Genomic DNA, 27,483 nt, shown 5'->3' on the forward strand with positions numbered 1-27,483 from the left:
GCTGCCACCACCACATCAGCCACAACCACCACAGCCCCAGCCACTACAACAACGATGGCAGCCACTACCACCACAGCCCCAGCAACTACCACACCGACAGCTGCCACCACCACCACAGTCCCAGCCACTACAACAACGACGGCTGCAACCACCACCACAGCCCCAGCAACTACAACAACCACAGCTGCCACTACCACCACAGCCCCAGAAATTAAAACAACAATGGCAACCACAACAACAACGACGTCTGCCACTACCACCACAGCACCAGACACTACAACAATAACGGCAGCCACTACCACCACAGCCCCAGCCACTACAACAACGGCGGCTGAAACCACCACCACAGCCCCAGCCACTACAACAACCACAGCTGCCACTACCACCAAAGCCCCAGAAATTACAACAACAACAGAAACCGCAACAACGACGACGGCTGCCACCACCACCACAGCAGCCACTACCACCACAGCCCCAGCCACCACAACAACGACGGCAGCCACCACCACATCAGCCACAACCACCACAGCCCCAGCCACTACAACAACGATGGCAGCCACTACCACATCAGCCACAACCACCACAGCCCCAGCCACTACAACAACGATGGCAGCCACTACCACCACAGCCCCAGCTAGTACAACAACCACAGCTGCCACTACCACCACAGCCCCAGAAATTACAACAACAACGGCAGCCACAACAACAACGACGTCTGCCACAACCACCACAGCACCAGACACTACAACAAGGACGGCAGTCACTACCACCACAGCCCCAGCCACTACAACAATGGCGGCTGAAACCACCACCACAGTCCCAGAAATTACAACAACAGAAGCCGCAACAACGACGACGGCTGCCACCACCACCACAGCAGCCACAACCACCACAGCCCCAGCCACTACAACAACGACGTCTGCAACAACCACCATAGCACCAGACACTACAACAACGGCGGCAGCCACCACCACATCCCCAGCAACCACAACAACGACGGCTGCCACCACCACCACAGCAGCCACAACCTCCACAGCCCTAGGAACTACAACAACGATGTCTGCCACAACCACCACAGCCCCAGCCACTACAACAACGATGGCAGCCACAACCACCACAGCCCCAGCCACCACAACAACGACGGCTGCAACCACCACCACAGCAGACACAACTACCACAGCCCCAGACACTACAACAACGACGGCAGCCACTACCACCACAGCAGCCACTACCACCACAGCCCCAGCCACTACAACAACAACGGCAGCCACAACAACAACGACGTCTGCCACAACCACCACAGCGCCAGACACTACAACAATGACAGCAGCCACTACCACCACAGCCCCAGCCACTACAACGACGACGGCAGCCACCACCACCACCACAGCCCCAGGAACTACAACAACGACGGCAGCCACAACCACCACAGCCCCAGCCACTACAACAACGACGGCAGCCACAACCACCACAGCCCCAGCCACCACAACAACGACGGCTGCCACCACCACCACAGCCCCAGCCACTACAATAACGAACGCTGCCACCACCACCACAGCCCCAGCAACTACAACAACCACAGCTGCCACTACCACCACAGTCCCAGACACTACAACAACGACGGCAGCCACAACCACCACAGCGCCAGACACTACAACAACGACGGCGTCTGCCACAACCCCCACAGCCCCAGCCACCACAACAACGACAGCAGCCACCACCACCACAGCCCCAGCCACTACAACAACGACGGCTGCCACCACTACCACAGCCCCAGCAACTACAACAACCACAGCTGCCACTACCACCACAGCCCCAGAAATTACAACAAAAACAGAAGCCGCAACAACGACGACGGCTGCCACCACCACCACAGCAGCCACAACCCCCACAGCCCCAGCCACTACAACAACAACGGCAGCCACCACCACCACAGCCCTAGCCACTACAACAACGACGGAAGCCACTACCACCACAGCAGCCACTACCACCACAGCCCCAGCCACTACAACAACAACGGCAGACACAGCAACAACGACGTCTGCCACAACCACCACAGCGCCAGACACTACAACAATGACAGCAGCCACTACCACCACAGCCCCAGCCACTACAACGACGACGGCAGCCACCACCACCACCACAGTCCCAGCCACTACAACAACAACGGCTGCAACCACCACCACAGCCCCAGGAACTACAACAACAACGGCAGCCACAACCACCACAGACCCAGCCACCACAACAACGACGGCAGCCACCACCACCACAGCCCCAGCCACTACAACAACCACAGCTGCCACTACCACCACAGCCCCAGAAATTACAACAAAAAAAGAAGCCGCAACAACGACGACGGCTGCCACCACCACCACAGCAGCCACAACCACTACAGCCCCAGCCACTACAACAACGACGTCTGCCACAACCACCACAGCCCCAGCCGCTACAACAACGACGGCAGCTACAACCACCACAGCCCCAGCAACTACAACAACCACAGCTGCCACTACCATCACAGCCCCAGAAATTACAACAACGATGGCAGCCACCACCAACACAGCAGCCACTACCACCACAGCCCCAGCCACTACAACAACGACGGCAGCCACTACCACCACAGCCCCAGCCACTACAACAACGACGGCAGCCACTACCACCACAGCCCCAGCCACTACAACAACGACGTCTGCCACAACCACCACAGCCCCAGCCACTACAACAACGACGGCAGCCACCACCACCACAGCCCCAGCCACTACAACAACGACGGAAGCCACTACCACCACAGCAGCCACTACCACCACAGCCCCAGCCACTACAACAACAATGGCAGGCACAGCAACAACGACGTCTGCCACAACCACCACAGCGCCAGACACTACAACAATGACAGCAGCCACTACCACCACAGCACCAGCCACTACAACGACGACGGCAACAACCACCACCACCACAGTCCCAGCCACTACAACAACGACGGCTGCCACCACCACCACAGCCCCAGCCACTACAATAACGAACGCTGCCACCACCACCACAGCCCCAGCAACTACAACAACCACAGCTGCCACTACCACCACAGTCCCAGACACTACAACAACGACGGCAGCCACAACCACCACAGCGCCAGACACTACAACAACGACGGCGTCTGCCACAACCCCCACAGCCCCAGCCACCACAACAACGACAGCAGCCACCACCACCACAGCCCCAGCCAATACAACAACGACGGCTGCCACCACTACCACAGCCCCAGCAACTACAACAACCACAGCTGCCACTACCACCACAGCCCCAGAAATTACAACAAAAACAGAAGCCGCAACAACGACGACGGCTGCCACCACCACCACAGCAGCCACAACCCCCACAGCCCCAGCCACTACAACAACAACGGCAGCCACCACCACCACAGCCCTAGCCACTACAACAACGACGGAAGCCACTACCACCACAGCAGCCACTACCACCACAGCCCCAGCCACTACAACAACAACGGCAGACACAGCAACAACGACGTCTGCCACAACCACCACAGCGCCAGACACTACAACAATGACAGCAGCCACTACCACCACAGCCCCAGCCACTACAACGACGACGGCAGCCACCACCACCACCACAGTCCCAGCCACTACAACAACAACGGCTGCAACCACCACCACAGCCCCAGGAACTACAACAACAACGGCAGCCACAACCACCACAGACCCAGCCACCACAACAACGACGGCAGCCACCACCACCACAGCCCCAGCCACTACAACAACCACAGCTGCCACTACCACCACAGCCCCAGAAATTACAACAAAAAAAGAAGCCGCAACAACGACGACGGCTGCCACCACCACCACAGCAGCCACAACCACTACAGCCCCAGCCACTACAACAACGACGTCTGCCACAACCACCACAGCCCCAGCCGCTACAACAACGACGGCAGCTACAACCACCACAGCCCCAGCAACTACAACAACCACAGCTGCCACTACCATCACAGCCCCAGAAATTACAACAACGACGGCAGCCACCACCACCACAGCAGCCACTACCACCACAGCCCCAGCCACTACAACAACGACGGCAGCCACTACCACCACAGCCCCAGCCACTACAACAACGACGGCAGCCACTACCACCACAGCCCCAGCCACTACAACAACGACGTCTGCCACAACCACCACAGCCCCAGCCACTACAACAACGACGGCAGCCACCACCACCACAGCCCCAGCCACTACAACAACGACGGAAGCCACTACCACCACAGCAGCCACTACCACCACAGCCCCAGCCACTACAACAACAATGGCAGGCACAGCAACAACGACGTCTGCCACAACCACCACAGCGCCAGACACTACAACAATGACAGCAGCCACTACCACCACAGCACCAGCCACTACAACGACGACGGCAACAACCACCACCACCACAGTCCCAGCCACTACAACAACGACGGCTGCAACCACCACCACAGCCCCAGGAACTACAACAACGACGGCAGCCACAACCACCACAACCCCAGCCACCACAACAACGACAGCAGCCACCACCACCACAGCCCCAGCCACTACAACAACGACGGCAGCCACTACCACCACAGCCCCAGCCACTACAACAACGACGGCAGCCACTACCACCACAGCCCCAGCCACTACAACAACGACGTCTGCCACAACCACCACAGCCCCAGCCACTACAACAACGACGGCAGCCACTACCACCACAGCCCCAGCCACTACAACAACGACGGCAGCCACTACCACCACAGCCCCAGCCACTACAACAACGACGTCTGCCACAACCACCACAGCCCCAGCCACTACAACAACGACGGCAGCCACCACCACCACAGCCCCAGCCACTACAACAACGACGGAAGCCACTACCACCACAGCAGCCACTACCACCACAGCCCCAGCCACTACAACAACAATGGCAGGCACAGCAACAACGACGTCTGCCACAACCACCACAGCGCCAGACACTACAACAATGACAGCAGCCACTACCACCACAGCCCCAGCCACTACAACGACGACGGCAACAACCACCACCACCACAGTCCCAGCCACTACAACAACGACGGCTGCAACCACCACCACAGCCCCAGGAACTACAACAACGACGGCAGCCACAACCACCACAACCCCAGCCACCACAACAACGACAGCAGCCACCACCACCACAGCCCCAGCCACTACAACAACGACGGCTGCCACCACTACCACAGCCCCAGCAACAACAACAACCACAGCTGCCACTACCACCACAGCCCCAGCCACTACAACAATGGCGGCTGCAACCACCACCACAGCCCCAGCCACTACAACAACCACAGCTGCCACTACCACCACAGCCCCAGAAATTACAACAACAACAGAAGCCGCAACAAAGACGACGGCTGCCACCACCACCACAGCAGCCACAACCACTACAGCCCCAGCCACTACAACAACGAAGGCTGCCACCACCACTGCAGCCACAACCACCACAGCCCCAGACACTACAACAACGACGGCAGCCACTACCACCACAGCCCCAGCCACTACAACAACGACGGCAGCCACTACCACCACAGCCCCAGCCGCTACATCAACGACGGCAGCTACAACCACCACAGCCCCAGCAACTACAACAACCACAGCTGCCACTACCATCACAGCCCCAGAAATTACAACAACAACGGCAGCCACAACAAGGACGACATCTGCCACAACCACCACAGCCCCAGCAACTACAACAACCACAGCTGCCACTACCACCACAGCCCCAGAAATTACAACAACAGAAGTCGCAACAACGATGACGGCTGCCACCACCACCACAGCAGCCACAACCACCACAGCCCCAGACACTACAACAACGACGGCAGCCACCACCACCACATCCCCAGCAACTACAACAACGAAGGCTGCCACCACCACCACAGCAGCCACAACCACCACAGCCCCAGACACTACAACAACGACGGCAGCCACCACCACCACATCCCCAGCAACTACAACAACGAAGGCTGCCACCACCACCACAGCAGCCACAACCACCACAGCCCCAGACACCACAACAACGACGGCCGCCACAACCACCACATCCCCAGCAACTACAACAACGAAGGCTGCCACCACCACAGCAGCCACAACCACCACAGCCCCAGACACTACAACAACGACGGCAGCCACTACCACCACAGCCCCAGACACTACAACAACGACGGCAGCCACTACCACCACAGCCCCAGCCATTACAACGACGACGGCTGCCACAACCACTACAGCCCCAGCCACTACAACAACGACGGCAGCTACAACCACCACAGCCCCAGCCACTACAACAACGACGGCAGCCACAACCACCACAGCCCCAGCCACCACAACAACGACGGCAGCCACCACCACCACAGCAGCCACAACCACCACAGCCCCAGGAACTGCAACAACGACGGCTGCCACCACCACCACAGCCCCAGCCACTACAACAACGACGGCTTCCACCTCTACAACATCCCCAGCAACTACAACACCGACAGCTGCCAGCACCTCCACAGTAGCCACTACAACAACGACGGCTGCAACCACCACCACAGCAGCCACAACCACCACAGTCCCAGGAACTACAACAACGATGTCTGCCACAACCACCACAGCCCCAGCCACTACAACGACGGCTGCAACCACCACCACAGCGCCAGACACTACAACAACGACTGCCACCTCGACAACAGCCCCAGCAACTACAACAACGATGGCTTCCAGCACCACCACAGTCCCAGCCACTACAACGATGATGGCTGCAACAACCACCACAGCCCCAGCAACTACAACAACCACATTTACCACTACCACCACAGCGCCAGAAATTACAACAACAACAGAAGCCGCAACAACGACGACGGCTGCCACCACCACCACAGCAGCCACAACCACCACAGCCCCAGGAACTACAACAACGACGTCTGCCACAACCACCACAGTCCCAGCCACTACAACGACGGCTGCCACCTCTACAACAGCCCCAGCAACTACAACACCGACAGCTTCCAGCACCACCACAGCAGCCACTACAACAACGATGGCTGCAACCACCACCACAGCCCCAGCAACGACAACAACGATGGCTGCAACCACCACCACATCCCCAGAAATTACAACAACAACGGAAGCCGCAATGATGACGACGGCTGCCACCACCACCACAGCAGCCACAACCACCACAGCCCCAGGAACTACAACGATGGCTGCAACCACCACCACAGCCCCAGCCACTACAACGACAGCTGCAACCACCACCACAGCCCCAGCCACTACAACAATGACGGCAGCCACCACCACCACCACAGTCCCAGCCACTACAACAACGACGGCTGCAACCACCACCACAGCCCCAGCAACTACAACAACCTCAGCTGCGACTACCACCACAGCCCCAGAAATTACAACAACAACAGAAGCCGCAACAACGACGACGGCTGCCACAACCACTACAGCCTCAGCCACTACAGCAACCACGGCTTCCACTACTACCACAGCCCCAGCCATTACAACAACGACAGCAGCCACCACCACCACCACCACCACAGCTGCCACCACCACCACAGCAGCCACAACCACCACAGCCCCAGCCACTACAACAACAGCAGCCGCTACCACCACCACAGCAGCCACGACAACGATGGCTGCCACCACTACCACAGCCCCAGCCACTACAACAGCAACCACAGCCACAACAACAACGACGGCTGCCACCACCACCACAGCCCCAGCCACTACAACAACAACGGCTGCCACCACCACCACAGCCCCAGCAACTACAACAATGACGGCAGCCACCAAAACCACCACAGCCACTACAACAACGACGGCAGCCACTACCAACACAGCCCCAGCCACCACATCAACAACGGCTGCCACCACCACCACAGCTGCCACCACAATCACAGGTGCCACCACCACAACAACGACAGCTTCAACCACCACCACCACAGCCCCCACCACAATCACAGGTGCCACCACCACAAAAACGATGGCTTCCACCACCACCTCGGCCCCGACCTCCACGTCAGTGACGTCCTCCACCACCCCCATATTTGTTGTTTTCAGATCCATTCAAAGCAATTTTACAACAGACTTGTTGAATTCATCATCTGAAGCTTTTAAAACACGAGCTGCATCTATAAAGGCACAGGTAAGTGTTTTACTTTGTGGAAAGTAGCATGAATGATGTGTCTAAAGAACAGCTATTAAAGTACTAAATGCTCAATACAGGATTTCACTGAATTACAGCAGGAACTAGTCAACTATAGAATCTTTGCTTACACTTTGATGCATGCTCAATCATCCAGGTAAGTAAATCTCCAAAAGTTGATTCTCTTCATCTGGATGTAGTGTTTTGTGGGAGAAACGTTTCATCACTCATCCAAAACGCTACGTCCAGATGAACAAAATCAACTTATGGAGATTTTCTTGCACTGTTAAAAACTTTGGAACACTTTGTCCCAAGATTTACACATGTGCTTTTGAGCTATTGATCCGCAGTCTTTTGTACTTGTGGCAAAGCACTTTAAGTCAGTATTATTGCTGGATGTTTATTCTTCTCTCAAAGGAGACAAGCTCTTAAGATGTTGGTTCTCACTTCATATTTGAACAAACCTTTTCACTTTAACAAATACAGATAAAGATTCTCTTTCTTTCGCTTGTCTACTGTCTTTCTCATCTCCAACTCATACATTGAACCTGACTTTACAGGACATATTCAAGACAAAAAGCACTACATTTCTCTCACTAGAAGATGGATAATATACTTATGATAAAATTGTATAAAGTAATTAAACTGCATCAATTTAAAATCTGTGAAAGTTTTCCCAGTTTTCCCCAGTTTTTTTAGTTAGTGAGTTATCCCTGTTGCCTCAGAGCAGGATGGTTTTGAGTTTGAATTTTAAGAAAATTCTCCTTTGTGTCTGCAGATTGAACCTCCTTACAAATTGGCGTTCCCTTCTTCTTTTGTCTCCTTGAATGTTGTGAGCTTCAGGTAATTTCAGTATTTTGACATATAATGTTTAGAGCACTCACCTAAAGCCCTAAATATTCCAATCTATAATTTTTGTCTCTGCATTTACAGGCAGGGATCAGTCATCAACACGATAGAACTTCGGTTTGTAAACACATCTGTTCCAAACAACACTGAGATTAGAAATGTTTTGAACAGTACAGCCTCAAACGTTACAGGCTTTGACATTGAAAGGGACTCCATCGCTGTCAATTATACAGGTGAGTAATCGTAGTCATTATGTCTGATCAAAAAGTCTCAAATGTTTTAGAGTGACTTGGTTAAAAAAGTTTTGTACATTTTTTCTACCACAGCTGCTGCATCAACTACTGCAACTGTTGTTCCAACAACTACACCTAGTACAACAACTACTACATCAACTACTAAAACTATTGTAACAACATCTACAACTACTGCAACAACTACTACATCTACTGCAACTACAGCTTCAAGTGGAGTATGCCACAAGATTAATTCCAGCACTGTTTTACCCCTGGTGCTGCTGTTATGGCTTCTATCAAGCCAGCAATAGCATCTGTGCTGGTTTTCATTTGAAAGACAAGCAGCAGATGATCTCTTTCACTGCAGCTCTTTATTTATTGGACACATCGGAAAGAGTAGAATTGCTATGTTTGTCAATATGAAAATATTTCTTGGTGGGAATGGCCCTGTAGTGAACAGAATGACACAGACTTCTTTTATGCATGTGGTTAATTGAATCATAAATAGAAAAATTTAACTAACAACACAAAGGCAAAAGATAAAACAAAATGGGTGCTTTATCTTAGAGGCTTAGTAGTTTATGCTGCTTAGTTTAATTAAATTCAAGTTTATTTATATGGCACGAAACCACACTAACAGTCACCTCGAGGTGCTTTAAATTGTTAAGTTAAGGTAAAGACCCTACAAAGACCCTCTTGCTTTTAAGTGTGTCTCTGCCTACATGTCTGTTAACTGTTCCTCTTTTATATAGAAAAAGACTAAACATTAAAAATATATAGAAACAACTTCTTGACTTTGTAACAAAATTATCCACAACAGCTCTTCTTATACTTTTTAAATGCTTGTAAATTAAAGGTTTCAGGTTTCCCTTCATATAGAGCATACACAGTATATATATCACAAAAAATGTATAATAAAGTGTAAAGAGTGGGTCTACATGTGGTCACCCCCGCCCCCCCGCCCCCCAAATAAAAAGCACTGTCACTTTTCTTATTTATATAAATTGTATGTTTATAAAAAGCTATATATTTATATTTTTATTCTGTGAAATGTATTTAAATTTTTACATTTTCTGTAAGAATATGCAGAATGTGCAGAATATAGAATGTATAAGAAATTTACACTGTCTCCTGTGATGTTTTGCTGTTTGAGTAGGTAAAGATAAGGTTGAAATAACCTAAAGGTATACAATTTAGATCCCTCACCCAGGACCATGGCAAATTGGTCCTGGGTGAGGGATCAGACAAAGAGCGATTCAGAAGACGCTTATGAAGAGAACATCGAGGGAACAGTTTACCCTGCCCGGGATAGGGTTACCGGGGCCCCGCCCTGGAGCCAGGCCTGGGGAGGGTGCCCGAGGGCGAGCGTCTGGTGGCCGGGCCTTAGTCCATGGGGACAGCCCGAAGAGGAGACATGGGCCCATCCTCCCGCAGGCCCACCACCCGCAGGAGGCGCCATAGGGGTCGGGTGCATTGTGTGCCGGGTGGCGGCCAGGAGCGGAAGCCCTGGCGGACTGATCCCCGGCTGCCAAGACTGGCAATAGGGACAAGACTTTCGGACTGCCTCAAAGAGATTCTGGCAAACCGTCAGGCGTCTCAGGAGGGGAAAGCGGTGCTCTACCTGCACTGTGTATAGTGCTGGCGGAGCGCTGCTGACGTCAACTGAGAAAATTGTATGGCGGTGGAAGGAATACTTCAAGGACCTCCTTAAGCCGACTGACACGTCTTCCGAGGAGGAAGCAGAGTCTGGGGATGAGGGGAATGACCCGCCAATTTCTTGGGGCGAGGTCACTGAGGCAGTTAAACAACTCCTTGGTGGCAGAGCCCCTGGTGTTGATGAGGTCTGCCCCGAGTTCCTGAAGGCTCTGGACATTGTAGGGCTGTCCTGGTTGATACGCCTCTACAATGTTGCGTGGAGATCAGGGGCAGTACCCCTGGACTGGCAGACCGGGGTGGTGGTCCCCATGTTTAAGAAGGGAGACCGGAGGGTGTGTTCCAACTACAGGGGGATCACACTCCTCAGCCTCCCTGGGAAAGTCTATGCCAGGGTGCTGAAAAGGAGAGTTTGTCAGCTAGTCAAACCTCGGATACAGGAGGAACAATGCGGTTTTCGTCCTGGTCGCGGAACACTGGACCAGCTCTTTATCCTCTCAAGGATACTTGAGGGTGCATGGGAGTTTGCCCAACCAGTCTACATGTGTTTTGTGGACTTGGAGAAGGCATTCGACTGTGTCCCTCGGGGTGTCCTGTGGGAGGTGTATGTGGTGTCTGGCCCATTGCTACGGGCCATTCAATCCCTATACAACCGTTGCAAGAGCTTGGTTTGCATTGCCGGCAATAAGTCGGACTCGTTCCCGGTGGGTGATGGGCTCCGCCAGGGCTGCCCTTTGTCACCGGTTCTGTTCATAATTCATAATTATGGACAGGATTTCTAGGCGCAGCCAAGTGGCGGAGGGCTTTCACTTTGTTGGCCTCAGAATCTCATCTTTGCTTTTTGCGGATGATGTGGTTCTGTTGGCTTCATCGGGTGAGGGCCTCCAGCTCGCACTGGAACGGTTCGCAGCCGAGTGTGAAGCAGCAGGAATGAGGATCAGCACCTCCAAATCTGAGGCCATGGTTCTCAGCCAGAAAAGGGTGGAGTGCCCACTCCGGGTCGGGGATGAGTTCCTCCCCCAAGTGGGGGAGTTCAAGTATCTCGGGGTCTTGTTCGCAAGTGATGGGAGAAGGGAGCCGGAGATCGACAGACGGATTGGGGCTGCAGCTGCAGTAATGCGGACGCTGCACCGGTCTGTCGTGGTGAAGAGGGAGCTGAGTGTAAAAGCGAAGTTCTCAATTTACCGGTCGATCTACGTCCCTACCCTCACCTATGGCCACAAGCTGTGGGTAGTGACCAAAGGAACGAGATCGCGGATACAAGCAGCAAAAATGAGCTTTCTCCGAAGGGTGGCTGGCCTCTCCCTTAGAGATAGGGTGAGAAGTTCGGCCATCCGGGAGGGGCTCAGAGTAGAGCCACTGCTGCTCCACATCGAAAGGAGCCAGCTGAGGTGGTTCGGGCATCTGACAAGGATGCCTCCTGGGCGCCTCCTGGGTGAGGTGTTCTGGGCATGTCCCACCGGGAGGAGGCCCCGGGGCAGACCCAGGACATGCTGGAGAGATTATATCTCTCAGCTGGCCTGGGAACGCCTTGGTGTTCCCCCGGATAAGCTGGAGGAGGTGGCTGGGGAGAGGGAGGTCTGGGCCTTTCTGCATAGGCTGCTGCCCCCGGGACCCGGCCTCGGATAAAGCGGATGAAGATGGATGGATGGGTATACAATTTATGACTAAACCCTAGAGTCAGAATAGTCTTGATGCCTAGTTACCTGTATAGCTTCTTTAAAGAGTAAGACATAAACAATGTGCCCTACTCAGTCAGTATCGTTTTTGAGATGCCAACTTGGAAGATTACCTGAAACATGCCCTGTGCACTCTAGTCAAATGGCCAAATGGTCTGTCATGCCAAGCCTGAGTTTTGGCACCACATTGATACAAAGGGGATACACAGGCAGCGTTATGGAAGATTGCATGTTTCAGTTATAGTGATTTAGTTCGGTAGCTTTTCAGTTCCGTGCTGCTTGGCTCAGCCCTGATCATCTGACCTGTGCTGCTTCTCTTTGTGGATTTAGCCAGCTGAATTCACCAAGCTATAAGAACAGATATCATGGCTAGTTTTCAACACCTAGACCAGGGGTCGGCAACCTGCGGCTCTGGAGCCGCATGCGGCTCTTTTGTCATTATACTGCGGCTCCGGGTGGTTTGGGAAAATAAATTAGAAGTATTTAGCTGAAGTGTATTTTATTTAGTTACTGCGTTCACCAGATATCAGCACAATTTCGATCCGCTCCTCATGCGTTAACCTCTTCCACATGTCAATGGCTGTGAACAAAGAGAAACTTGTAAATAACTCATGAAACAATAAAGTTACGTTGAAACCAAGTACAGCATTGTTTTTCTTGCGACATTACAAATAAGTTTGATGTGTCACATGGCCCTCTTCCTATTGAAAAAACAAAAGTTCTATCCAAGATGGCCGACTTCTAAATGGCCACCATGGTCACCATCCATCTTGAAGAGTTTGCCCCCTCACATATACTAATGTGCCACAAACAGGACTTTAATACCACCAACCATTCCCATTTTCCTACAGAATAGACAATGTAAACATATTTAAATTTAAACGAATTTGAAATTTATATTGTGCCAGTGGGTTTAGAGTGTCTGGAAGAGAGTCCTGTCTCAGTCACTTATGGACTTATGGATGATGTGAGAGGGTGTGTGTGTGTGTGGGGGGGGGGATTCTCATCAGATGAGAATTCCTCAAAATCGGTGTCCTCCTCAACACAATCCTCTGTCTCAAACACATTCGGATCTATGTCACTTTCACTGTCAAAGACTTGTGCCAAAATTTCATTGACAGTAAATCTGTTCCCAGAGGAATTTATTTTAGGGAACATAGAGATTGCAGAGTACAAAGTGCACCAAGACTAATGATTTAAATAGAAGGGGGTCATGGAAGATTTTATAAGTTTGCTCCTCCCTTATCTTGCATAAGCTGTTAATGTCCTTGTGAGAAAATCCTACCTACCCGCCACCGCACGAGAAATATCTGTTCTAATTCTGCAGGTATGAGTATAGTAGGTCACACACACACACACACACACACACACACACACACACACACACACACACACACACACACACACACACACACACACACACACACACGTTTTCATATCTTAGTCAGGACATATAATTGACATAATGCTTTCCCTAGCTGTTTACCCTAACCCTAACCATCAAAATTGAATGGCTTTCCCTAACCCTTAGCCTATATCTAACCATAACCTAATTGTAACCCTGACATTAAAACCACATTTTGAGCCTCAAAAATGCCTTCAAACACATGGGGATGGGCATTTGTCCCCATAATTATTTGATCCTTGACCAAGTGTACCACACATATCCAAAAAACACTGAAAAAATTACTGATGGATGAATACAGTCACTGTGATTGTAAATGTGCATTGGACAAGTGATGTATTATCCAGCAGGGTGAGCTGAAGCACCAGGAATAAACTCTAGCTATTAACTATCTGTTATTGTGCTATTTATGTAAAGTGATGGGAATAACAGCGTTATAAGTAACGGGCAAAACAATCGCATGGGTGCTGCTGTTTGGCTGAGGAAGAATAAAGTAGCCGTGGTTAACATGACCACTTCAAGATGACAAAGCAACAAGGTGCTATATACCTATACTTATTTGATTCTGAAAAGTGTGCAGCAAAAATGTAATTTATCTTTATCCTTTTTATCATACATTCTGTAGAAAATACAATAGTCACAAGTTGAAAGTCATAGGCTAATTGATGTCCATCAACATTAAACAGCTCAGATTAATAAACCTATTGTATAATCTGTAGCGTCGGAATACAGTCTGACAATGTGACATCAATCAAATGTGCAGTGACAAAGACAATGAACTTTATAGGATTTATGTTTTTGTTAGTGTTCTGTCTGCGTTTGTACAAAATTAATGGCTGAAGCACCACAGATCAAGTGTTTGTGTGTGTGTTTCATTATGTCTAAATGAGAAAGGCCAAGTATGTTAAATGTTTTTGCTTTTGTTTTTTCACCATGGTTGCAGCAAAACATTCCCCTAGTCTTCTTCCTCTTCAGTAATCTTGGTAGTCTGGGCAGTTCAGTTTCTTTTGTGTCAATTCTATTTTCACATTTAATGATTCAAAAGATCCTGTTAAATGATAAAAGGAAAAACTTCAAACAAACTTCAAACAAACAGCTGCATAATTTATTAGGTTTGGTTTTGTATATGTGAAACATTTTGTTTCATGTCAGCAATCTCAAGCTGTCTTGTTGAAAAGTTATTAACATGTTATTATTTGATTGGAGAAATTCTGCAGCATGCCCATTAAAAAGTGAAAAAGTTTATTTTTTATACATTTTGTCATACATGCAGATAATACAGCAATAACTTTATTACCTTTAATGTCACAGATTAAACAATGTCCATCAATATGTGTTAAGATTAATACACTCAGTAGTGCATGAGGATTACTGAGAGGTATGACTGTCTGACTGTCAGTCTGTTGAAATACTAATCACACCAACAATCACAGTTAAAAAATAACCCGTTTAATTACTGATTTAAACTGATTTAATCTTAGACTTTTCATTTATGTTAAAATGTATCCTTGTCTGCAAATTTCTTTTTCTTTCATATTCTGTGATTTGCTGCACTTTGACTTAAAATATTCTCCATTCCAGCAGGATTTAATTAAAGTGTACCAAGTGCTACATGTAGCTATATTACAGGTATCTATATTTCTAATTAAGTTGCATTTTTCTTTGTACAAAATGTCATTACATCTACCAGTGTTAGAAGTACTTACACTAAAGGATCAGAATTTACCTGAGTGGATTAGAAATGTAAAAAGAATGTGCTAGATGCCATTTGTCTACGTGATTGTTCACTAGCATGAAGCTGTTTCACAAGAAAGAACCCCACCTTGTTATAAACAATATTGAAAGTGACGCACATGTACCTGCTCGATTCTAAAAATAAATGTGACAAGATCTGGTTACATAACATACTAGATCTCAAACATCATTCATGGATAAATAATGCTTATTAATTAAGGATGATTACTTTTATCCAGACAAAAGGCCTTTCTTTATGTTTGTTCAAGTGTTTATGGTATTAAATCAGTCTTGAACCTTATTGTTAGGCAGTTTATACAAGCTTTGATTGGCGACACCATAATTTGTATATTCCTTGGCTGATTCAAACCCACATAATGAGGTTCAGTAACTCAGTCTGCAAAAGTGGAAAAGATTCCATTAAATACTGAAGCCACCAATCAAGAACAAAGTTATTTCCAGCAGGTCTTGCAAACAGACTCAGCTGCAATCTTTGCAGATCAACTGATCTCAAGTCAATTTGTGAAATTTCTTCTGTCCTAGATATTACATACATCTAAAATTTTGCTCTTTACTATTTTTCTATTTATTTTTTATTATTTTATTAGATTTTATTAGATTTTATTATATTTTCTTCTACTGTACCATGCTGCTGAGTGACTGCTGCTCGTCAAAAACATTTCATTGCAATGTTGACCCTGTGCTAACTTGCATATGATAAATAAAACTGAAAACTGAAAAACTCAGTCTGCAAAAGTGGAACAGATTCCATAATATACTGAAGCCACCAATCAAGAACAGAGTTATTTCCGGCAGACACACTCAGCTGCAACCTTTGCAGAATAACTGATTTCGCTGTTTGCCAACATCAGTTCAAATGTACGATGCCACCTCTGCAACAAGCCAGTTTGTGAAATTTCTTCTGTCCTAGATATTACGTGATCAACTGTAAGTGGTATTAAGGCAAAGTGGAAGTGTTTAGGAACCACAGGAATTCAGCTACAAAGTGGCAGATCATGTAAAGTTACAGAGTGCAGTTGTCTAATGTTGAAACATAGTCCACGAAGGTCACAAAGGCTCTGCTGACTCAATAACCACATTTCCAAATCTCCTTTTGCATAAACATTAACACAAAAAAATGCACCAGGAGCTTCATGGCAAAAATTTCCATGACCAAGCTGTTCCTGTAGGCTCATGTAGGTTTTATATGAGTATGTAAGAAACTGTTTCACTTCCAGGTAGGTACAAGGCAGACCTAATATTCTGGCATTTATTTTAGTGTACAAAATACTACTTTTTTGTTTCCTTGAGTCTGGAAAGCACCAGAGTATGCAGGGTATACATTTTGTCTATGTGAAGACTACATAGAAAATACAAATCAATACACAGAATAATGTTTTAACATGCCACAGTAGAAGATTGCAGTACATTTCTTCAGTCAAAATAGACAATAGCGGTGGAGAAAATACATTTAGAAGAAACAAAATGTTAAGCTGGGCCAGTATTCTTGAAATCTTGTTTGTATTTCTTTGTTTGTTTATCCTTATTTTTTTACTCTTCAGCAGAACTGTAATTTGAAAATGTGAGGAAGCATATGAATGTATCATCATTCTCCATTGTTGGGCAGATAAGCTGCAGAAAATGCATAGTAAAAAGAAAAGAAAAGAAAACAACGGGAAAAATATTCCCAAAATGATCCAACTAAGGTCTTGATGTAAGACACATACACAGCTAGATTAATTTCTAGTTCATGGCTCCTCACTTTACAAAGCTTCCTTGTCTTGGCTTGAGGGAAAACGTGACGAGAATTGAACCAGTATTCAAAAATAATACCATGTCAGCTTTAATCATCTCAATGCAGCAAACAGAGACAAGATAGTGAATGAATATAAGCAGTGTGGTATTTAATGTATTTTTGCCAAAATTTGACTTAAAGCAAAGTGCAGACATGTCCCATTTTTTAAATATCATAATTTTGCAGTAGATAATATTGACTTCATAAGATTTCAGTTACTTGGAAAAACAGGAGGAATATTAACTACAATGCTGTGAGTTCACAACATTTTATTATTATTATTAGAATGTATCACTTTGTTTAAAAGTACTGTATTACATGGTACAGTGAAAAATCTTTGAAAACTCATACAGTATATCATGCGACATATTTTCCAAATGTTTTTCACTCTACTGGAATTCATTATTTGTTTGCCTGCCTTGATGTCTACAAATAACTCTGGTCACTAACAAAAAGAAGGGAGAGGCTGTTATCCTGAACCAAGAAACTTTCAGGTTCATCGTGACAAACTCGTGAGTCCTGTGATGTGACCTTGTTCCTCAGGATGTCACAGATTCCTCTATCTTCTTTTACATACATCATTAGCCCTCACTCTTCTGAAATATATAAGGCCACAAGAGGTGTGAACATAAAATTTAACAGAGTGAAGAGGTGAACTGCACTGTTTAAAACATAGTAATTTAAAAATATCTAAAAATGGATTAAAAAGGGGGAGAATTAATACATTTTCATCTAATCTCAGTTTTTGTAAGTACAATGTACAAAACTGATTTTATGTACTGTGAATATGACTTTTTGTTTCTTTCACTTACTTATTAAACTAATGCTAATTAAGTATTTTACCCATATTGTTTCAAAATGTTCACGTATAGTTGTTGTTTTTTTATTAAAAAGTATAATAATTATTTTGCATTTTTGTCACATTTTATTTTACTGGGTTTTTAACTCGTTTTTTAAGTTTTTGTTTTAATCGTCATGTATAGTTTTGACATATGTTTCTTTTACAGATTTAATTGATTAAACAACGGGGATTGGACGGATTATATCAATTTCCTTGCTTCTAACAGGTAATCTAAGTGATGCTAATCTTACTAGTGATATAAAATTAATGAACTGCTTTAGCATAGCTATATATAATGACATGAATAATTGCTATAGAAAATATGTAGACTGTATTAATGATGAATTTTATAATACTTTAATGGTTATGCACATATTACTCTGTGCATAACCATCAATCACTCTGGATGGCATTACCTTGGCCTCCAGTAACACTGTGAGGAACCTTGGAGTCATTTTTGACCAGGATATGTCCTTCAACGCACATATTAAACAAATATGTAAGACTGCGTTCTTCCATTTGCGCAACATCTCTAAAATTAGAAATATCCTGTCTCAGAGTGACGCTGAAAAACTAGTTCATGCATTTATTACTTCCAGGCTAGACTACTGCAATTCATTATTATCAGGATGTTAAAAAACTCACTAAAAAGCCTTCAGTTAATCCAAAATGCTGCAGCAAGAGTACTGACAGGGACTAGAAAGAGAGAGCATATTTCTCCTGTTTTGGCTTCCCTTCATTGGCTTCCTGTTAAATCCAGAATTGAATTCAAAATCCTGCTCCTCACATACAAGGTCTTAAATAATCAGGCCCCATCTTATCTTAATGACCTTGTAGTACCATATCACCCTATTAGAGCACTTCGCTCTCGCTCTGCAGGTCTACTTGTTGTTCCTAGAGTATTTAAAAGTAGAATGGGAGGGAGAGCCTTCAGTTTTCAGGCCCCTCTTCTGTGGAACCAGCTTCCAGTTTGGATTCAGGAGACAGACACTATCTCTACTTTTAAGATTAGGCTTAAAGCCTTCCTTTTTGCTAAAGCATATAGTTAGGGCTGGACCAGGTGACCCTGAATCCTCCCTTAGTTATGCTGCAATAGATGTAGGCTGCCGGGGGATTCCCATGATGCATTGAGTTTTTCCTTTCCAGTCACCTTTCTCACTCACTATGTATTAACAGACCTCTCTGTATTGAATCGTATCTGTTATTAATCTCTGTCTCTCTTCCACAGCATGTCTTTATCCTGTCTTCCTTCTCTCACCCCAACCGGTCGCAGCAGATGGCCGCCCCTCCCTGAGCCTGGTTCTGCCGGAGGTTTCTTCCTGTTAAAAGGGAGTTTTTCCTTCCCACTGTCGCCAAAGTGCTTGCTCATAGGGGGTCATATGATTGTTGGGCTTTTCTCTGTATCTATGAAGCGCCTTGAGGCGACATTTGTTGTGATTTGGCGCTATATAAATAAAATTGAATTGAATTGAATTGAATTAACTTGAGTGAAGTAAATCTAGGTGAGTTGTACTTAATGATGCAAGATGAAGCCAAATTTCTAAATTTTTTTTAAATTTCTTCAAAAAGTGGGTTTGAGCAACTTTGAGTTTGGCTGAGATGAGGAAATTTTGCATACGTGGTGATAGTTTTGCTTCTGTCTGTCTCTTTCCTTCTTGAGGCTGAAGCATTTGGTTTTCCTCATACTCAGTGTCACAGCACACATAGATCATTTCCTTTAAAATCACTCATTTCTAAAAAAAGGTTGAAAGGTTTCCACTTAACCCCCTCACTTTTATATAACTTTAACATATTAAATGAAGCCATGCAAAAGATTACCTTCATACTTTAAAACTATCTGGAACTTAAAATTCAAGGACTAGGCTGATATTGCAATTTTGCTATATTGCTTTTCAATAAATCTTATTTTTGTCCAATGTTTTTGACCCCTCATAACATTACACTATAGGATAGTCTTGTGACTTTTTCAAGGCTGAGAAAATCTATTTGGGCTCTGTTAATTACTGAAATCAATTTAAATTTAAAAATTAAACAGGAAATTTAAATTTAAAGTGCACTGTGCAGAAGAAGCTGAAATTTGTGCTGAAAAAATGTGAAAATGCTGAAAGTTCAGGAAAAAAGAGATAAGGAACCTGAAAATTGTGCTGAAAAGAGGTGGAAAAAGCTGAAAATTGTGCTGAAAAGAGCAGAAGAGGCTGAAAATTGTGCTGAAAAGAGGTGAAAAAGCTGGATACTTCAGCTGAGGAATCCCGCTTATGGCAACATTTTCTTCAGCTGAAGAAGCTGGAATTTGTGCTGAAAAGTAGTGAAAAATTCTTCTAAAAAAAGGTGAAAAGGCTGAAATTTGTGTTGAAAAGAGTTTAAACAGTTGAACCTTTAACTGAATTTTTTTTGTCATGAGCAGGATTCGAACCCCGGCCTCCTGCTCTTAGAACGGCTGCTCATCTCCATCCATCCATCCATCTTCATCCGCTTTATCTGGGGCCGGGTCGCGGGGGCAGCAGCCTAAGCAAAGAGGCCCAGACCTCCCTCTCCCCAGCCACCTCCTCCAGCTCATCCGGGGGAACACCAAGGCGTTCCCAGGCCAGCCGAGAGATATAATCTCTCCAGCGTGTCCTGGGTCTGCCCCGGGGCCTCCTCCCGGTGGGACATGCCTGGAACACCTCACCCAGGAGGCGCCCAGGGGGCATCCTTGTCAGATGCCCAAACCACCTCAGCTGGCTCCTTTCGACGTGGAGCAGCAGCGGCTCTACTCTGAGCCCCTCCCGGATGGCCGAACTTCTCACCCTATCTCTAAGGGAGATGCCAGCCACCCTTCGGAGGAAGCTCATTTCCGCCGCTTGTATCCGCGATCTCGTCCTTTCGGTCACTACCCACAGCTCGTGGCCATAGGTGAGGGTAGGGACGTAGATCGACCGGTAAATTGAGAGCTTCGCTTTTACACTCAGCTCCCTCTTCACCACGACGGACCGGTGCAGCGTCTGCATTACTGCAGCTGCAGCCCCAATCCGTCTGTCGATCTCCGGCTCCCTTCTCCCATCACTCGCGAACAAGACCCCGAGATACTTAAACTCCTCCACTTGGGGCAAGACCTCATCCCCGACCCGGAGTGGGCACTCCACCCTTTTCCGGCTGAGAACCATGGCCTCATCTCACTGAGATAAAACATGGCTCAGCCCGGCAAGCAAAACTGGTGATCACACAGATAATGTGGTCCCTGTCAGCAAAATGGGCAAAAAATGGCATAAAAAGCTCAATATCTCAAAAAGTATAAAAGTTATATTTTTCAGCTACTCATCTCACTGAGCCAAACTGGTTCTCACGTAACTGAAAAAAGCTAAAAGAGGTGAAGAAACTGAAATTTGTGCAGAATAGAGTTGAAAAGATAAGGAACCTGAAAATTGTGCTGAAAAAAGGTGAAAAAGCTGAAATTCTTCTGAAAGAGCAGAAGAGGCTGAAATTTTTCAGCTACTCATTGAGGCAAACTGGTTCTCACGTAACTGCAAAAAGGTGAAAAAGCTTTTTCTAATAACAGCAGAAGAGGATGAGATTTGTGCTGATAAGAAAACGCTGAACTTTCTGCTGAAAAGAGGCAGAACCACCTGGTTCTGCTCAATTTCAGTCCTGCTGTACTGCTTTTGTCTGCTTCATCAGGCTGTGTACTTGTATGTATTTCTGCCATGGAGCATTAACAAGAATCTGAGGTCCATATTAGAAAAGCTGCTAAAATCATAAAAATTTTCTGCATTGTAATAAATTAGCACTATAGATCACTGGTCTGTGATAGTGTAGTAATTTGTAATGGAAAAAAATAACTTGGACAAGGTGGAATCTGAAGATCCGTTTCATTACCAAATGTGCCACTGGCAGGAGCGAGGGCCGCCTGGAAAACAGGGTGATGAGCAGTCAGAATTAGATCGCGGTGAGAGGTGAAAAACGCAGATTTTCGGAGTTACAAAACATCGCATAACTCAAAAGGTAGGTGGGATAGAAGCACAATTCCTGTACTGGGTGAATCAGCGGACTTTGGTGTACTGTGACTGCAATTTTCATAGCTCTTTGTACCTCCGTCGCGGAGATATGATGAGAGAAGAAACTGCTTCATATTCAGAGTTTGAAAACTGAGAGGAGGACAGATTTCCAACACTGATCACAATAAAGAGGGGAAATACCTCCAACATGTAAAACATTTGACCATGCAGCATGTACTTAATTTGCATTAATGTAATGTCTTTGTTATGCTGCTTAGAGATAGTGGTGACTCTCAAAGTGCCATGGTTCTGGTTCCTTTGACCCAGCATGTTGAGTTTATTGTGGGGGGGGGGTTATTGCTTTATGTTGTAATGTTTTAGATTTCTATTATTCAGCACTGAGTTTTAGTTCTCTTTTGTTTTCTGAGGTCATTTGTTTCATGTTTTCTTGCCGCTGTCTCATTCCCTGCCCGAGGCTGTGATGTCCTCTGTGTCGTTGTGTGTTATATACCCTTTCCTGCTTACATATTTCCTCCTTTTGTTTCACTCTGTGTCTTCCCTGTTTGTCATGTGTTCACGTATGTTCTCCCCAGCCCGTCATCTCCCTCTTCTTCCGCGATCTTCGCTCCGGCTCTCTCTCGCTCTTTCTTGTTCTCTCTTCCTCCGTGTCCATCACCCTCTCTCTCTTTGTCTCGTCTGCCTTAATTGTTTCCGTGTTTCACCCAGCTCCTATGCCAAACTGTGTTAGTTAGTCTGCATCTTTATGTTTCCCATTTTACTCTGACAGTGTCGTGTCCTGTGTTCAGTGGCTTCAGTCCCCCCTGATTATTTTTATTACACCCTGCTTTGTTCCCCATGTGTTCTCATTACCCTCGTATATTTATTGTGTTAGTTTATATCTGTTCATTGTCAGGACATCTGTTCACCTTGTGCCTTTGATTTTTCTGTTGTTCATGGTTCTATTTCCCTGTGTTCCTTGTGTTCCATGTTTCTAGTTTAGTCACTCTTTGTTCTGTGTTCCATGTTCCCTCTGGCTCCCCAGTCAGTGATGTCTCAGTGTCAAGTATGCGTCTTAGTCTGTCTCATGTTTCCTGTTTAATTTTGATAGATCCTCATATAGTTTATGTCAGTTAACTGTTTTTTCTTAGTGTTTTGTGTTTTAGCTTTTCCCAGTTTAGTTTTTTCGTTTATTTTAGCCTCGCTTCACCTTTTGTTTTTGTGTGTTTTGTTCAATACAAAATAAAGGCCCATTTTTTTGGTTAATTTTTCACTCTATCTGCATTTGGGTCCGCACACTCTCTGTTCCACATCATCTGCTTCAGTAGACTTGACATTTACTGTTTGTAGGTTTGCTCAGCCCAAATAAAACGGCTCTTTTTCAGTTTGGTTTAGGCTAGATTAAATGAAATTTGTTTCCACGCTTCGTCTGGCTGCGTTTGGGTCCACTATTCCACCAGGTCTGCAGACCTGAAAACAAAGTGGAGCCAGTAAAAATTACTATGTAATCAATAAATGATCATGATAATGGAATCGAAATTGCAAAATTCTTATCAATTCCTGCCCATATTGGTGTTGGGTTCATTAAGCCTTTAAGACCTACCATAGAACAAAGTCCGCCAGAGCTTATATTATATTTTTACATGTTGTAGTGCCATTTTTGGGAGCATTTTAAGTTGCTATACATCAATACAACCATTATAGCGCAAATTTTAATAATATGTATGCATTAAGTGCATAGAAATTACATAAATTGCAAGAAAGTGCAATAAATTACAAAAAAATTGAAAATCTTTTTTTTTAAAACATATATTTCTAGTTAGAGAAATTTAAGAGGCTTACCGTCACTTCCGGTTTCGGGCAAGTAATGGCGGACATGCGATAGTTCACGCTGACGTCTATTCTAACGTAGGAAGAGTTATGAACAGCTGATCAGATCGGCAAAGCGTGTTTCTGGAATATTATGTTTTTGTTCCTGCAAGCGCTTTTTATGCCGTTTTTGCAAAGCCATATGTGGAAGGAAACCGTGACCTAGGACAAGCTGATGGCGTAAGATGTAAGTACAACTCCTCCGGTTTCATATGCAAAAAAAAAATATTGCTCTAGCTTACGTGGTTGCAGTTCCACAAGGATTTAAAAGTAGTTGTGCAAAACGGAGCGTGCCCGCTCTGACCGGTTTTAAAGGGTTAATTAAAAAAGAGTAATGTGTTAAATATATTACACAGAGCGGGCCCATGCCTGCAAACACGCTCTTTCCAGTTTTTATCTAGGTATGATTCCCCAGTTCTAAAAGCAGTTTGTTCTCATTTTAGTGCCCCACCCTCCCTCCCCTTTTGTAATGCTTTTGTCATGGTGTACAAGGTGGACTCATGCGCTGGACTCCGGGGATTGATGTACACAAGAGAATTTATTAACGTACAATGTCCAACAAGTGTATATACAAAAGGTGTGGGGCAGTGCTACAGACAAAAGGTGAGAGGGGCAGGGCTCCAGGAGAAATCCAGGGGAACACTCTCGTTTCTCTCCAAACAAGCCACACACGAGCTCACGTCTTTCTCCAAGCACTCCACACACGAATCCAATCTCTCTCCTCGAACACTCGCCGCTCAGGGAACACTAGGGAAAACAGTCCAGAGGGTCTGCGCACAAAGAAACGCTTGTTAGTTTCAAACACACAACTATACGGAAAAACACTTGCTAGACGCTCGACTTTCACTGACGCGATTCACACAACGATCCAGCGAAGAACAGCCGTTGATTCCTGGCTTAATTGCCAGCCACACTAATGAGGCACCGGTGTTTCTTCCTCCGAGGGTGTAATCAGTTCCGCCCTGGCGAGAGAGAGAGAGAGACAGAGAGAGAAACAGCTGATCAGTGACCAGCTGAACCTCCAGGCTGTTACAGCTTTCACTTCTTCACTTCTCATTGATACATGGGGATCAATCCCCTCCTAGGCTTTCCCCAAACTGCAGCTCAAATTGTGTCTAAGCCATTCAACTTTGTCTACTAAAAACACCATCAAAAAAAAAAGTTCTATTGTATAAATTATATTGATGTACTCAGGTAAGGGTGAAAATTGTTCCAAAAACTGATGTTGGAATGAATTCATGGCATATATGCATTAGGAAGTTCTAGTACATTAAGGATTCATTTGGGAATGGTAACTCAGAATAATTTATGGAAAAGGAATTTAGAAATTGTACTTAATACATACATACGTTCATATTTAAGAGTATGTGAACTTATCTCCTACAGCTACGGGGACAAAAACGGAAGTGACAGGAGCAACGACCAGCATGCCTCCTCCGACAACAACCACCACTGCCCCACCGACCACCACCACAACGGCTCCTCCTACAACAACCACCCCTGCCTCAACGACCACAAACACGGCTCCTCCTACAACAGCCACCACTGCCCCACCGACGACCGCTACCATGGCTCCTCCGACAACAACCAACACTGCCCCACCAACCACCACCACGGCTCTTACCACAACAACTACCACTGCCCCACTGACAACCACCACCAGCACGGCTCCTCCGACAACAACCACCACTGCCCCACCGACCACCACCACTACGATTCCTCCAACAACCACCACAGCTATGACAACAATCACCACTGCGCCACCGACCACCACTACCACGGCTCCTCCGACAACAACCACCGCTGCCCCACCGACCACCACTACCACGGCTCCTCCGACAACCACCACAACTGCCCACTGACCACAACCACAACAGCTCCCCCGACAAAAACCACCACTGCACCACCGACCACCACCACTACGATTCCACCAACAACCACCACAGCTATGACAACAACCACCACTGGCCCACCGACCACCACTGGCCCACCGACCACCACTACGACGGCTCCTCCGACAACAACCACCAGTGCCCCACCAACCACCACCACTACAATTCCTCAAACAACCACCACAGCCATGACAACAATCACCACTGCACCACCGACCACCACTACCACGGCTCCTCCGACAACAACCACCACTGCCTCACCGACCACCACTTCCACGGCTCCTCCGACAACAACCACCACTGCCCTACCGACAACAACCACCACCACCACCACGGTTCCTCTGACAACAACCACCACAACGGTTCCTTCAACAACAACAACCACGGCTACTCTGACAAAAACAACCACCAGATATGTTGTTTTCAGATCCCTTCAAAGCAATTTTACCAAGGACTTGTCGAATTCATCATCTGATGCTTTTAAAGACCGATCTGTATCTATAAAGACACAGGTAATCTTTTACTTTTCCCACTAATATATAGCATTTATTAGGTATGTAAGTTTTTTTCCATCGTCCGAGGCAAATCTGCTTCCCACTATGTGGAAAGCAGAATGAATGCTGTGTGCTCTGTAAACAGAATAGACATTAAAACACCAAATACTCAGTGAAATAAATGTTTAAAAAAATGAATTGCAGATTGCTGATCTAGAGAGAGAGGTGAAAACATTAGACATCAGGAATATACAAAATTGATAGAGCAAGTACTTTTTTTTGTACTGAACCATCATTGCTACTCACTATAGAGGTCATGTTCTTTGATTTGCCCTTTAATTAGTCTTCTGTCTTACTGTAAAGTTTACAATTTATATAAAATTTATCTGTTTGTGTACATTAAGAAACAGATAGACATTGTTTTAAGGAAATCTGCTTTGTGTCTGCAGATTGAACCTGCTTACAAAAACTCGTTCCCTTCTTCCTTTGTCTCCTTGGCCGTTGTGAGCTTCAGGTAATTTCAGTATTTTGACATATAATGTTAAGAGCACTGACCTAATGCCCTAAATATTCAAAACTATCATTTTTGTGTCTGCATTTACAGGCAAGGATCAGTCATCAACACCACAGAACTTCATTTTTTAAACTCATCTGTTCCAAATGACACTGAAATTAGAAGTGTTTTGATCAGTCAAGCCTCAAACGTGACAGGCTTTGACATCGAAAGGGCCTCCATCACTGTCAGTGCAACATGTGAGTAACATTTCGTTATGTTTGATCAAAAAGTCTCAAAGGTTTTAGAGGGACTTAGTTAAATGTTTTATGTCCATTTTGTCCTCATTTTAAATCTACCACAGTGATCCCAACAACTACCACAG

General features: G+C 46.3%; 2 protein-coding genes across 2 annotated transcripts in view; both read left to right on the forward strand.

Moving 5' to 3' along the window:
* The first annotated feature begins 222 nt into the window (after positions 1 to 222).
* Positions 223 to 27,083, forward strand: LOC146521838 (uncharacterized). The gene is made up of 4 exons (XM_085147450.1): positions 223 to 245; positions 350 to 637; positions 3,086 to 8,193; positions 27,055 to 27,083. The coding sequence occupies exons 1-3, from the start codon at positions 223 to 225 to the stop codon at positions 8,154 to 8,156; spliced, it is 5,382 nt and encodes a 1,793-aa protein (XP_085003576.1). The 3' UTR covers positions 8,157 to 8,193; positions 27,055 to 27,083.
* Positions 27,044 to 27,483, forward strand: part of LOC146521839 (uncharacterized) — a 121,997-nt gene continuing 121,557 nt past the window's right edge. Inside the window, exon 1 of the mRNA XM_085140744.1 lies at positions 27,044 to 27,119. The gene's annotated coding sequence lies outside the window, so the exon portion shown is untranslated. The remainder of the gene's footprint in view (positions 27,120 to 27,483) is intronic.

The sequence above is a fragment of the Neolamprologus multifasciatus genome, chromosome 3 (genome assembly GCF_963576455.1).
Source record: "Neolamprologus multifasciatus chromosome 3, fNeoMul1.2, whole genome shotgun sequence".
NCBI lineage: Eukaryota > Metazoa > Chordata > Actinopteri > Cichliformes > Cichlidae > Neolamprologus > Neolamprologus multifasciatus.